Below are 15000 nucleotides of genomic sequence, written 5' to 3' on the forward strand. Positions count from 1 at the left end.
GTATTCTCTGCTCTAGCAAGTGGTGTGCGCAGCAGTCAACTCTCTTCGAATCGCGCGATTGTGCATTGAAGAATCAACTCTTGCGTCGACGAACGAACGGTGAAGGAAGCAACGGTAGCAGATCATCCAAAATGTGTATGTGCTTAGTGCTGCTGTGTTTGTGTCTGTGTATTTCTAAATTTGCCTGTATGCAAATGCAGTAGTGGCAGCTCAAACGTTTACTATTTAGATGTGTATGTTGTCGGTGTGGTCGGACGGAAATCGCATCATGTTCATAGAAGCCCCATTAGCCATCATCTTGTTCCTTTCCCCAGCCTCCCAGAGGTTCCCAGTCCCCCTCCCCCACAGATACATCCCGTATGACCCCTCCTTCCCTCTTTTTCGCCACTGCCAATTATGCGGTAACAAAACTAGCGGCCTAATTACTGAACCCCTTTGACGAATGGCCAATTATCGGCAGGGGATTATTAATTGATCCAATACAGCAAAATTAATGTAAAATGTTATCTTCTGCGGTATCAGGGAAAGCTGTACGAAAGACAGGACGATAAATTTGACTGTCGGTCTCGGAAGGAGATGATGATCTTTTGATGGCGGCGGTAGAAGATAATCCATAACAGTAGGTTACCATCACCATTAATTGGGAAACGTAATATCTCTTGTGGATGTGATTTACGTCTCACTTTCGAACATGGGGAAGGTGCAGCCTCTGGGAGATGCAATTAGCTTCTCTGGAAATAAGATAATCTATGGCTTCAGCAGGTTCCGAAATTTCACCTCCCTTTACCAGTTGTGAATACAGGGACGGATTTGCGTTTATCTGGAATTCTGATTAGTGGCCAAGTCTATAACTGTGTTTAAAATTGTGATATTTTGTCCTTGATTACTTTCGTTATTAATATTTAATTTTTCATGATACCTACAGATCCAACAATGATGGAGTCGATGCCGGTCTCCTACGCTAGTACAATGGGTGGCATGATGGGTCACTACTTCGGGGGAGGCAGCGCTGCTGCAATGGGCGTAGGTGCGGGAGTTGGTCAGCTTTCTGCAGCTCATCACAGCAGCTCTCATGTGCAGCAACAGCCACCTCAGCAGCCTACACCTCAACACGAGTCAAGCAATGTATTGCAACAGCAGGCCACTCATGTCACGTCGCATGCGTCTGCGCAGAGCGCCTCTGATGTAAGGAAAGACTCGAGTACGCATTTTACAAATTTCATGATAATAAAATACACAATTCATGTATCAACATTGAACGGTAGTGTGATACTTTTGTAATACTGGAGTACTTATTTTAAAGCTTCGGCTGTCTAGCCATTTCTAATGAGCATGTTATTTTTGTTTTTACTAAAAAGATGTCTAAGCTTCAGTTGTAGATGTTAAATCGTTTTGAAAGCAGTTCTCAAAGCAAGAAATTCAGTTCAGTAAGCTATAATATTGTTACATAACCACTTAATTTTGACTTTTATGTCGAAAGATATTGGATTATTAATAGTGTCTTTCTCCTCCCAATACGTCAGACTCTAACAACCAGCCACCCCCACCTTCGGCAGGCTGCTTTAGTTACGCCTGTATCAACGCCTTCCCCGGCCGATTCAACAGCCTCTGGGTGTTCCCCCAGTGGGTCTCTGCAAAAGAAAGAGAACGGACCAAAGGATGATCATATAAAACGGCCAATGAACGCATTCATGGTTTGGTCCCGTATGCAGAGACGCAAGATTGCCCAGGAAAATCCAAAAATGCATAATTCCGAAATCTCCAAGAGATTGGGTAAGCTAATCTTTGACGTTTAGTTGATTGCAGTGACTTCAATTCAATCTTTCATAATTTATGGCTATCAAGAGGTAATGTTTCTACTAATATGGTACGAGAACCAAGACTTATCTGAATAGGAAAATGTAGCTTCATACATTTTCTTATGAATTATTATTATTATTATTATTATTATTATTATTATTATTATTATTATTATTGCTGTTGCTGTTGTTTAATACTTCCAATCATACCAGGATATAATAGATTTTGTAGGATTACTATATATAAGAGCAAAAACAGATTCCATGATTTGAAAATTAAGATTCTTCCGTGGTAAACCCCCCTATTTTTTAACTTCACCTTCATTCCAGATTTCTTCTCTCTTGGTGTCTAACATGTCAACTTTAACTTCATGGTTCAACAGTAGCCCCCTCCCCTCCCCCCAAAACACACACAAAAAATATTACAATTTTGCAGAAATTCTATGGATGAAATCAAACTGAAAATTAGGATTAGCTTATGAACTTCCGGCATTAAAAGAAGATTAGATTCTTTGATGATTGCTTCATCTTCACAAACATCTATTACGATGAAAAAAAAAAAAAACAAATATTTAATTGATTCTTCCCTTATCAGGAGCAGAATGGAAACTCCTTACCGAGGCAGAAAAGCGGCCATTCATAGACGAAGCCAAAAGACTAAGAGCACAACACATGAAGGATCACCCAGATTACAAATACCGTCCTCGCAGGAAGCCGAAAACATTGAAGAAAGATGGATATCCTTACAGCATCCCGTATCCAGCTGTCTCGATGGATCCTTTGAGAGGAGGTGAGTTCAATGATACATCTACTGTATAGTATATAACCTTCTTCACTAACGCAAAGGAATATTCACATGCTATATTTTGTATACTATATTCATCCACTGTCTCTTGCAAGTGTACAGGCATCAAGAAATTTAAATATCTCTCTCACTATATATATGTATGTATATATATATATATATGTATGTATATGTATATATATATATATATATATATATATATATATATATATATATATATATATATATATATATATATATGTGTGTGTGTGTGTGTGTGTGTTTACATTTATGTTAGTTTATCGGCTATATATTATGTTAGTATATCGGCTATATTTGTGTAGACATATAAGTTTAATTATGAATTACATAATATACAAAGTATATATGTATTTCCTCAAGTTATATTTTCGCTTCTTAAATTTGCTAATCTAGTCAAAAGTAAGAGTCATAATATTTGGATAAACATGGCAAAATAAATGGAAAGTTGATTGGGTAATCTTTTCCGTATTTCCTTTTAACAAGGTGTAATGTATATACACGACATGAAATAGCAAGTCATTGTTTTCATAACTAATATTAAAAACTTGATTAAACCTGAAAAATAAGAAACTATTTGTTCGCCTTGATAATAAATCGTGTGCACTTGGTCTCATACGCAATTCATAATTTGACTATCAGAAATATGCAGAAAATAATGGAATTTGGATTTCTGAATCCTGCCGCATCCAGTTGGTTTACCAATGGCACTTACCATTGCCGAGTTCTGACTAGTGCTCTTATGATCAGGAAGGCGGGAGGAGGGGAGGGGTTGGGAGGTGCGCTCTGTTTGTGTTATCGATCAAACATTGGTCTTCGCGTTTCTTTCTGATTACGAATTCAACGTTCCAGTGGAGATATCTATTGTGAGCAAACGTGCTAGGGGTCTCTGACTAATGGTGGGTCAATGAAGAGTCTCAGTTTGTGGGGATGTAGGAGAGAGAGAGAGAGAGAAAATACATGGGGAAACTCTTAAACTATTTAAACAAAATATAATAGAATGGTCTCTGCCAGAGGAGAGGTGATAGTGCTTCATATTTACACATACATTTTGCAATCTTAATTACCTATCTCGCATATGTTAGTGAATGTCTACTACAATATCTATTCCTTTCATGTATATAATGCTATATGGGCTTATTTGAGAAACATTTATATATAGTTTTCATATACAAGGCAGATCAGTTGTTTAGACTGTTCGTTCAAAGGACAATCCCAAATGTGTCGCAAGCGCAAATATTCAAGTATTTTAGATTTTTACATTCACTTTCTTTCATATTCTTATATATTTATCAGACGCGAATTTGCCACCACTTTATATATATATATATATATATATATATATATATATATATATATATATATATATATATATATGTAGTATATATATGTGTATATATATATGTGTGTGTCTGTGCGTGTGTCTGTATGATAATCAGTAGCCAACACGCTCCCGAATAAACAATAATTGAAGAGTTGGTGGGAGAGAAAATAAAGATAAGTCTTTACAAAAATTATTGAATAATATGCTTTACACTTGAGAATGACTTTGTGAAAACCAGTGTTTATTAGCTAATGTGCCAAGTATGCGAAGGTTATATTCAAGTGAATATCGAAGATCATAATGTATATGGTTATGTGATTTATATTTAGAGGCGAAACAGGCGTGAGTGTGTATACCAATATCTTTCAGTTCAATCCATAACCAATAAAAAAATATTTTTCCTATCCTACTAGATTATGCCTAAGAGATTATTGTAAAATAAGAAAAATAATTTAGGCTTAAACCATGAATATATGTTGTTCAATCTCAGAATTGCATCGAAACTATTGTACAAATGAAATTTAAACTTAATCGATGAATTTTAACCAACATAAAGTACGGCGATTTGATTTTCAAGCTAGGATATGGAATTAAAAACCTTTTTGAAGATTCCAAAATTCCTGTTCATAGTTCAAAGTTGAAATATATGTATGTATAAAAACCTCTTCTAGTCAAGAACGGAGATATTTTAGCTTGTCTGCTTTAATTTTAAGCTGTAAGAGAAAGCTGTTCACAATTTGATAATAATTTTCAACCAAATATGTGCTAGAAGAATTAATAATTTTGGATGCATATCAACAACAGCTACCTGTGGAATGTATTAATTTATAATTGCATGTCCGATCTCTCTCTCTCTCTCTCTCTCTCTCTCATATGCACACAGCGATGTAATGCCATTGCTGCTTAGTAATTCCCTGTCAGTTAATAGACTCTCCATCCCAATCGCCCTAAATGGGGAAAAGTCTGCGACAAACCGTTTTACTAATCTTTAACGGCGTTCTGCAACGTGGGTAGTCTAATCCCTTGGGATTTCCTTTAAAATCTTTTTGGGGGTGGGATCCCACCAGTCATTTTCTCCAACTGCAACGATTTGTATTTTTCTGACTTTATCTGGCGGTCCCCCATACATGAGTGTCGCCAACCTTCCAAAAGTTAATCTCATACGTTGAATTGAAACGTTCCTACTCGTGAACATTTTTTGAGCCAATAGGTTTTTTCTTAAATTTCGTAAATATCTTTGCCTTATTTGAATGCCATCTAAAGCATAATACTAGATCGCTAATAGTGCTCAGATTAGTGGGGTTTGGTAGGCCTATCTATATACTCTCAGTTTTATACACTCGATAGTTTCTGCTTAAATCAATTCTTAATCCCCCCCCCCCCTCTACCTTTCTAATCACTGGACCCTCGCCCTCTAAAAATGCTATTGGAACGGAGCCTCCTCCCCCCCTCCCCCCTTGAGTTTCCCGTCAGTTCCCTTCCCATCACCTCCCCGAGGGCTGCCCTATAAACGAGCCACCCTACAGGAGCTGCCAATATCGCCGCGTTCATGCATCATACCCAGGGAATAACGCCGAGCTCTTCGCCAACAAAGGCTCGAGTAAACGTGGTATTGTCCGTCTCAACAATAGATCATAATTGTCATTGTAACTGTTGATCGCGGTTTTAGGCCACATCGGAAATTAAATCAATGGTAGTCAATGGTAGTTCTCGTGTCTGTGATGGCAGTAATGGTGAAAGCTAATGGTGCATTGTCGTGGCTCTTGATTACTTTTCACGCTGGCTTTGGATTGGAGGGTTTTGGCTATGAATTAAGGTTTTGGAGGGTTTGATGGCTGTGTTGGCGCGAAAAGGGTCATCCGGGTTTGTTTTGCCGATAATATTGAACGGTTAGAGTAGTTGAATATTGCTCTCCGTTACCTCTTTGCAAATCGTTCCATAAATCCGATCTTTAGTAATGACAATTAGATGCAAGCACAATATAGCCGCGAGGTAACTCGTTTAACGTATCGAGATGTCGAATGCTTAAAGAATCATAACAGGTACTCCATTATCTAATACACTAATACAAATATACACACACAGAAAAAGATAGGTTTTCGCCAGTGAACGATGTGTGATACTCCGTTTTAAGTACCCTTTGTCAATATATTTTTATTTTTTATACTTTCAATAAATTTAATTCCGTGATTCCGGTTTCATTGCTGCTTACTGCTTCCTCCCTTTTTCCCTACCGAGTCATCAAAATCGGCATAGTCGTCGTAATCGCCCTCATTCTAGTGCCCATAACAGCGCTTCACAGGTTTAGAGTATTTGTGAGGCGTCATAGTTGTGGTGTTGAATATTTGAGCGGGTGAAGGAACAATGGAACATGATTGAGAGTATTAGGGACCACAATGAGCTCTCAACCGGCCGATCGATCTGCCCCTGGGCTCTCTCTCTCTCTCTCTCTCTCTCTCTCTCTCTCTCTCTCTCTCTCTCTCTCTCGTACACTAGCATAGACTCAATTGATGGGTTTTCGAGCTTCCTCAAATATATCGTATTAAGTCTAATTGAAAATGGATCGTATTGAGTCTGTCTGAAAATGGGTTTTAAGTCGAATACGATAATAACAAAACCATGCGGTTTTTTTTTTATTATAGAAATCATATTGAGATGTGAAATTTACCCAAACAACAAGGAGATGAATCATTGCTTATACCTATATTAAACAACAGTATTTAATGTTTTCACCAAAGAACCGGAATTTTACATTATTTGCCAAGAGAAATCACGAATTTGAAAAAAAAAAAAATGCACTATCAAAATATAATAAATGTTCATATGCGAGAATATATAAATTACAGATATTTTTTTTTTTTTTTTAAATTTCTAAGTACATTCACTTATACTATATGTATGTTATTCTATACGGTAGAATATGTGTTTACTTTGTTCCCCTTTATATCACTTTCGTGATTATATACCGTCATTATTTTTAATTCTTATTAAAAAAAAAATCTTATTTGGCATTTTCGTATGAATGTTGTGGTTTTGATATGAGAGTGTTTCCTCATAACAGCTGAGAATGAACCCAAGATTTTTCATATTTTTTTTTTTATCACCTACAATAAGTGGCAACATATTTTAACATTATTTAAAGAATATTTTTTTTTTTCCAATCTCGGTTATAGATTTCAATCATGGCAGAATATCTCTGATATCTCTGATATTTTATCCATTTCATTAAGAAGATAGGAAAAGGTTAATATTCTTTTAATTTGTTTTTCCTTAATAGCATTCAGTTGATTGTTAGTATTTCTGTCCCACAATATAAATATGCTTCCATTTTGTTTGATAGAACAATACACTGAAAACGCCTTACCCTAGATACGAATATTCAGAATCCTCCCCAACCTTCGATGATTATGAATGGGTGCTTTTGGTACTCGAAGAAAGATTCTTGCCACGGCACTTTTTCCTTGTCCTAGAGAAGTGAGAAGAGGGTGATATACAGTAGGGCCGATGGGAGGGTGATGACAAACTGTTTAATTCCATTAGCGGCAGTTTAATTGCATTGAAACGCTGAGACAATCATGTGCTGTTGATGTCGAGTGCCTTCTGGTGTTGAGGGTGACCTGGGGTGTCCCTAACCCCTTTTAGGTCTCTAGTCCCAGAGGCCACCGTTTTGCCACGTGTGCCATCTTCACCAGCCCTTCAGTTCTTTTAGACTCACAATAAACCTTTTCCTTCTCCATTATACGTTGCGCTGTACTCCAATTTTTTTTAGTCTTGTTTTGTTTTCACTAAAAGCAGCCGTCGCAAAAAATCTTTGGCTAAGAAGATACTATAATCTTAAATTCCAACATTTTTACCGCATCTCATTCCGTGACATTCTCGTTGGAAACCATCCTTTAATGATATGAGTTCATTCAGATCTGAAAAGTATGTATCTGTTCTAGCCTTGTGAATATTCTAGTCTTATGATATTTAGCCTTTCATGTAATTTTGTATACCCCATTCCATTTCTCTTTGAAACAAGGAAGAGAACCTCCCCTAAAGCGCCACGTGTTTGCCCACTCACACTAAGCTCACGGTTCCCCTCTTGTATGTGTGTCCTTATCCCTTCCTCCCACTAAATGCTCTCTTGTCGCTGCCATATGAGATTCATCATCAGTTATTGAGAGGCAAGAGAAGGGACTCTATAGCAAAGCTCACACGGTGACTCGAATCATTTTTTTTTTTTTTCGGAGCTTGAACAGCAGCATGCATCAAGAAAACAAAAAAGTATACATCTTGAATATCTTCGAACAGTAATTACTCAAATATTTAATTATATTTTGTTTAGTGCATTCACTCATGCTACTTAATTAGTGTTTCCATTGGTTATTTGGTCATAACACATTTTCTCTTTTCCTTTGCAGGTTTCCCTTCACAGCTTTCGCCATACTATTCTGCAAGTGCAGCAGCAGCTAACTATGGTTCAATCACTGCTGCACACATGGCAGCTGCTGCAGCGGCAGCAGCCGCAGCCCAACAACAACTTTCTTCCCAGGTATCGCAGTCAAATCCCGTCAGTTATGGCTATGACGCATCGAAGTACAGCAACTACATGAGCAGCTCCTCCGGTTATCCAATAAGCATGTACGGTTCGGCCAGTGACCATTCCAAATATGGGGATGCAAGTAAAGTAGCTGCAGCTGCTGCATCCGTTGCAGTCGGTGGATACGAGGCAGCTAAATCTTACTTGGACAGTAGTAAATATTTATCTGATAAGTACGGGTTAGAGAAGTCCCCCAGTTCTTACCTCGAAAAGATTTCCCAGGAACCTAAAGACACGGAAATGAAAAGTGCTTCCCCGGGTGTTGCTAGCGTTAACCCAAGCCCCATAAGCGGATACGGATCACCTGCTGGCACCCTAAGCAATTATTACAGCCAAGCTGCTGGCACTTCAGCATTTCAACCATCTGGAGCATTGAGTCAGGGTGTGCCCTCGACGATGGCTGGTCTTTTGCAACCCTCTCAGGTAGCTTCGTACACAAATGCCCAGTACCCACCTGTTGGAGCAGATTACAGGAGGCCCCTATCCGTAATTTTCTAGGTTATCCACAATAGCTGAGTAAAGAAATTAAAAGATAAACATAATAATGAGCTGATACCAGGTGACGAATCTAGGCATCTGAGGTTTAGCTTTGTAGATATTCTACCCCCTTATTGTTTTTTGTAAATATCTAGTCATGGGGGTATATGTGAATATGTATATATGGGGCATGTTAGACGTCTTTCACTTCCAGTATTTATGCAAGTGCCTGGGTGTTGCCGTTAATCTTGTTGGTTCTTGTTCAGACGCTTGCGAGTTCTTGTTTATGTGGGAAAGTTGGACCTGGGAAGTTTCATTCATCTTTTTTCTATTTCGTAGGTTATGTTGATTGATTTACAGACATCAATAGTGATTTTAATCGAGATTGAAGCTATGGACAGAGACTCCTAGGGCAAAATGTTGTAGTGAAATGTTCCTATGTATTCATTTGATGTTTTCACATTGTTTCATAAATTTGGCAAATTTTTATTTATGTTAAATAATTTTTGACCTTGAAGGGGTTCTCCTCGTAAAGGATCAATCACCCTGCAGAGGTTCATAAGTTGTGGGCGTGGAAGCTACGCCCTCTGCCCAGTATTGTTCCTAGACCACCTTCCATTGCCCGTCCAGCTGTCGAGATAATTGGATGGATATCACAGCTGTGACAACGGGTTATCTTGTAGTTATGTATTTAATAAAAAGTTAATTCAATGATTAATGTTCTCTTATTCCTGTATTTACCCATTTGAAAAATGAAGTTAATACCAAACTCTATTGAACACAGTAATAACCCTAATAAGCGTAATCTAATCTCAAAAAAAAAAGAAAAAAAAATTCTGACAGTTGAAACATTCATATACAGTATATTTATTATTATTATTATTATTATTATTATTATTATAATTATTATAATCATAACAATTATTAGTATTACTATTACTATCTAAGCTACACCACTAATTGGAAAATCAGAATGCTATAGGCACTCGGCTCCAGCGGTGAAAAAATATCCCAGTGAGGAAAGGAAATAAATCAACTATATGAGACGTAATGAACAATTAAAATAAAATAATTTAAGAACAGTAACAACATTAAAACAAATCTATCTTATATCAACTATAAAACAGACTTATGTCGGCCTTTTTGACAAACTTACGGGTGAGCTTTGTATATGGCCTATTGTGTTCTGATTCTGTTTAATAGTGTTATATACCGTAAGCCAATCAAAATATAATGTAACTAAGATGAAACCTGCTAGTTATGATTATTTCCAACTTTACATCAGAAATATGAAATTCATTAATTTGTTAATGTTATAGAAATATGCTTAGAATTGCGTAATTTTTTAATATTCTTGTAATTATCTATTGAAAAAAATAATCAAGCATTGAATATATGCATAAAAAATTATACATGTTGAACGCAAGAATTCTATACATTATATACATACATACACACACACACACACACACACACACATATATATATATATATATATATATATATATATATATATATATATATATGTATGTATATATATATATATATATATATATATATATATATATATATATATATATATATATGTATATGTGTGTGTGTGTGTGTATACCTTGTGAGTGTGAATGTATTATCAAGAACATTTGATAAAGTATAGTCTTTATTATTATTACTATTATTATTATTATTATTATTATTGTTATTATTGTTATTATTATTAGCCAAGCTATAACCTTAGTTGGAAAAGCAGGATGCTATAAGCCCAAGGCCTCAACAGGGAAGAAAAGTCTAGTGAAGAAAGGAATTAGATAAACTACAAGAGAAGTAATAAACGATTACAATAAAATATTTCAAGATCAGTAACATCAATATAAAAAGATAGTTCATATATAAACTATAATAAGAGTTATGCCAATGGAAATTTCAGGTAAAGTTTAAGTTTTCACTTAGGACCTACCCATCCTATAAAGAAAAAGCCTTTCCTATAGGAAAAAAGAAAAGGAAAAGCAACCATAAACAATCACCGTAAATCCCACTAGCGGAGGGAAGTTTTTTTTCCATAGGAGCAGCTGGAATGTGTTTACATTTGAGCCTGAGAACCTCTGATCTACAGATGCTGGGAGCAGCTACAATGATGGGCTATATGGACGACGACCAGAAATCTCTTATCACTTCACTTTCCTCCTTACATTATTTTACTAAAATTGATGTTCAATTATTGAATGTAATTTCCAATATAGATAATGAGAGAAGTTAGGTAATCAGAACCTGCAAAGTTAACGTATGAAAACTTATAGTACTCCTATCTATAAGTAAAAATAATGCTTTAAGCGAATATGGTAAAAGGTAAAGAAATAAGGTGAGCCTCATATGAGAAGAAACAGGAGGTCAGGCGAATTTACAAAACCAGAGCGGTAGAAAAAGTGCATAATTCGCAATGTGCGTTATTGCCTGATGGACTTATTAGTTTGCAACGAGGAGAGTCGCATACAAACGCCGATGGTTAAGCGATAGCCGCGGGTTATGCCATCATGTCGAGCCGGAAGTAAAGCATATTCTTATTGATGTCATTGTGATGGTAATTTGGTAGAGAGCTTATGGGAGTAATGTTGAGGGGTGGGGAAGAAAGGGCAGTTCTAGCAGGTTTAGAGGAAGATGTGTGTTGGGATTTTGTTGCATCAACTTATTGCCTTTCTTTATGTTAGGCTTCTATCATCTTCTGTCTGTGAAAAAAATAGAATAACGAAAGTGATAATTACTAAGGTCACAGTTATGATAAGAATTGTATTTCGAAAGCTTGTACCATTTATTCTTACCAAGGCAAAATAACCTAATTAGAATAACCGCGTGTCCCCAGTCTAAGGGTCCGCAATAAAGAAAGCAGCCTTTTGAGGAGATGAATTGAGACGTAATTGAATGCAAAGACATATGACTACCAACAGAAAATAACGCATTGAACAAAATAAAGAAAACACTATGAAATGAGACTTATGTTATGTTTCTCAACAAATTAGCATTTGTGCAGAGACTGAACTTTTGAAGTTCAACCGAGTCAGCTAATGATTAAGTTCGTTCTACAATTTGTTCATCACAAGAATAAAATTTATAAAATACTGTGTAGTAATGAGCCTCATGAAATACAAGACAGTATTACCTATAAATCTGGTAACATGAGGCGGATAACAAAGTTTTGGGGACCTAAACGCAAAGGCTGATAAGGATTTTTTAAGATCTAATAGAACATGTAAAACTGACAAATCGAACGGCAGCGACAGAGACTTACCTTAATATTGGATATAGACTACTTTAAACCTTAATTCTTTGCCCAAAATTTTAAGATAGGGCCGTTAAAGACTTACACGAGGAGTTGAGAACAATGCTCATAACATACCAGATTGAGAATTTTAACAGCATTTCGTTACGATGAATGCTGACATTTTGTGGAATTAAAAAAGAAAAAAAAATCTAAGTGAGTTGCATCTAGTTAAAGATGCAGATCTTGGATAGGGAATCCACTGTTCTAGACTTATTGAGTGGGGGTTTTGTTAGAATTTAATTCCATCCCCATAAGTTGCAACGCGCAAACAATCTAGCTGGATCTCTGTTGAGAGACTCAGCAAGAGCATGTCAGGATAGGGGATCGATGCATAGATATTATCATCAGTATGAACTACAAGCTTGTTTTTAAGTTCAGACAATATACGTGCATATAACATCGAAAAGAATTAGCTATGGAAGCTACCCTGGTAAATAGAATAGAATTCCTTTTCTTATTTTGGTGCCTGTTGCCATCTATCAATCAAGAACTCAATTGAAATATTACAAATTTATACACTATCCAATATCTTTACAAGTTTGTTAAATGAGCTTTATATAACGGTAAATAGCACCACTAAGTCCTACCACACTGAATTCCTGACCATAATCTTGTAATTTCAGAACGGCGTTGGTAGACTATAAGAGGAGCATAAAATCCCAGCCTGGTACAAGGCCACGCTACAACAAAATAGGGAACAAATGTATTACGACACTTTAACAAGGAAGATTCGTAATATCTAAATAACATATGAGTTACAAAACCCCATTTACCAGTTCACCAACAAATGCAAATAAAGTCTTTCGTCTAGCTAAATTGCAAAGCTAGAATACAATATTTGCCATTATTCACGACAATATATTCTTCATACAATGCTTATATTTTGAATTCCAAGACAAATATAAGGCTACGTAATATATCGTTCTAGCTTTATCATACAAGATTTTTTTTTGTCCAAGAAGATGTACTGTAACTGCAACTAAATGTCATATTCATGCCAAAGCCGTAAGAAATATCTATCCCTTATCAATTAAGCAGATTATTATTTTCTGATGTTCCAAAGAATTTTTTTTTCAGTATCAATTCCGTACATTACGAAAGATTCTGTACTCATATTTGCATGGTCAACTTAACTGGATAAGAAGTTTACGTGCATAATTAATTTATTCTGTTTAGAATCAATATAATTTACTATTTCCTAAAGTTAATTCTAATACATTTTGCGTTTTCCGTAAGAAAATGACAACTGGTGCGCAGTGGGTGGGAGTGAGAAAATATGTCTAACTATCTTTGCACAGATCGGTGGGACTCTTTGAAATGTTAAAATACACTGACTTTCAATACGTCAATGAATTATTAATACAATTTCTCTTTTTCATATTTAGATAATTTTAGTAGACTGCTTAAATTACTAGAACACCCTGGGAAATGTCGATTTATGATTCTGCGCTTATAAGAAACATCATGCTTCACTAGGTATATACTCCTAATTGCAATAACGAGTGTAACTCCAAATCACCTTCTAGCATCCATGACATCATAAGGATTCTATAATATTTGAGCATCAAATTGTTAATAGAAACTGTTTACCGACTGCTTGCATTTCGAAGCCATAAACAAGCAGCATTTGTTTTTCGGAGAAAAAAATGTACAGTAAATTTAGTTACTACTTTTTTCAGTTTTATTAATACATAGGTACTTAACAGACTAAGAAAACTATGTAATAAAGCTAATTTAGAAAAAAAAATGGTTACACTAACCAAAGGGATATAGAAATCCAACTAAGTAAACAATTAGACAGCCAAAGATCCAGCATCATGGCATGCCATCTTATTGGATTTAAGGCCATGGCTCATATCCTACCTCTTCCCTTCGTTTCCTGTCAGGAAAAAATATTGTAAGATGACAAGCGTATAAGAAGATTACTCGAGTTGCCAATAATTGCTATACATTTTTATGAGTTAACGTAATACAAATCAAATGAATCCAGGACTTTTGTGGATAATGTGTTGCAAACTAAAGCAATATGTAAATCAATCTAAGTAAAGAACTGACAAATATGTGATGACAACATCGCCATTTGAATAAGGAGATAATATGCAAAGATTTGAATAAATGTATTAGCGGATAAGAAGTAAAAGAATTGGAGCATTGGTTTGGTATGTGGAAAATACCTAGCTGATCCTTTGTTATATAAGCATGGTTAATCTTACTTGACAGCTGATTGTCATTGATATAAACATGACACCTCTATCAGATGATACCTTTTTACGTTTACCTTTACCAGTTAAAATTCGTAGTAGTATTTTTAAAGAATTTCATAAGCTATTTAGATTGTTTATGGGGGCGGGGAGAAATAACAATCATGGGCGCTTAGTCTCCTAATGAAAGATTTTATGGCCAAAACCGTATCAGTAAATATTTCATAATATAAACTTTATAGATCAAAGATTAAAGCAAACAGTTTTTATTTGATTAAGAAGTGATCCAGTCCCTAGGAACTTTTGTCATTTAATCGATCTCTCAAAACACTGAATGAACTTTTAGATTTATTAACACGATAGTTTGTTTTTATCTTATCTCATTTCAAAAAGAAAAAAAAATGGCCTATTGTAATTTGGATGGAAACACTGTTGTTCTTCACATCAAAGAAATGTCAGTTAACTCAACTAGATTCCC

General features: G+C 35.7%; 1 protein-coding gene across 1 annotated transcript in view; it reads left to right on the forward strand.

Annotated features, from left to right (window-relative positions):
- Window positions 1-9159, forward strand: part of LOC137657072 (transcription factor Sox-2-like) — a 9307-nt gene extending 148 nt beyond the window's left edge. Inside the window, exons 1-5 of the mRNA XM_068391437.1 lie at window positions 1-135; window positions 926-1185; window positions 1524-1773; window positions 2395-2589; window positions 8350-9159. The exon at window positions 1-135 is cut by the window's left edge and continues 148 nt beyond it. Coding sequence (XP_068247538.1) covers window positions 132-135; window positions 926-1185; window positions 1524-1773; window positions 2395-2589; window positions 8350-9026 — 1386 coding nt within the window. The 5' untranslated portion in view covers window positions 1-131 and the 3' untranslated portion in view covers window positions 9027-9159. The remainder of the gene's footprint in view (window positions 136-925; window positions 1186-1523; window positions 1774-2394; window positions 2590-8349) is intronic.
- Window positions 9160-15000: the final 5841 nt, after the last annotated feature.

This window comes from Palaemon carinicauda, chromosome 18 (assembly GCF_036898095.1).
Source record: "Palaemon carinicauda isolate YSFRI2023 chromosome 18, ASM3689809v2, whole genome shotgun sequence".
Taxonomy (NCBI): domain Eukaryota; kingdom Metazoa; phylum Arthropoda; class Malacostraca; order Decapoda; family Palaemonidae; genus Palaemon; species Palaemon carinicauda.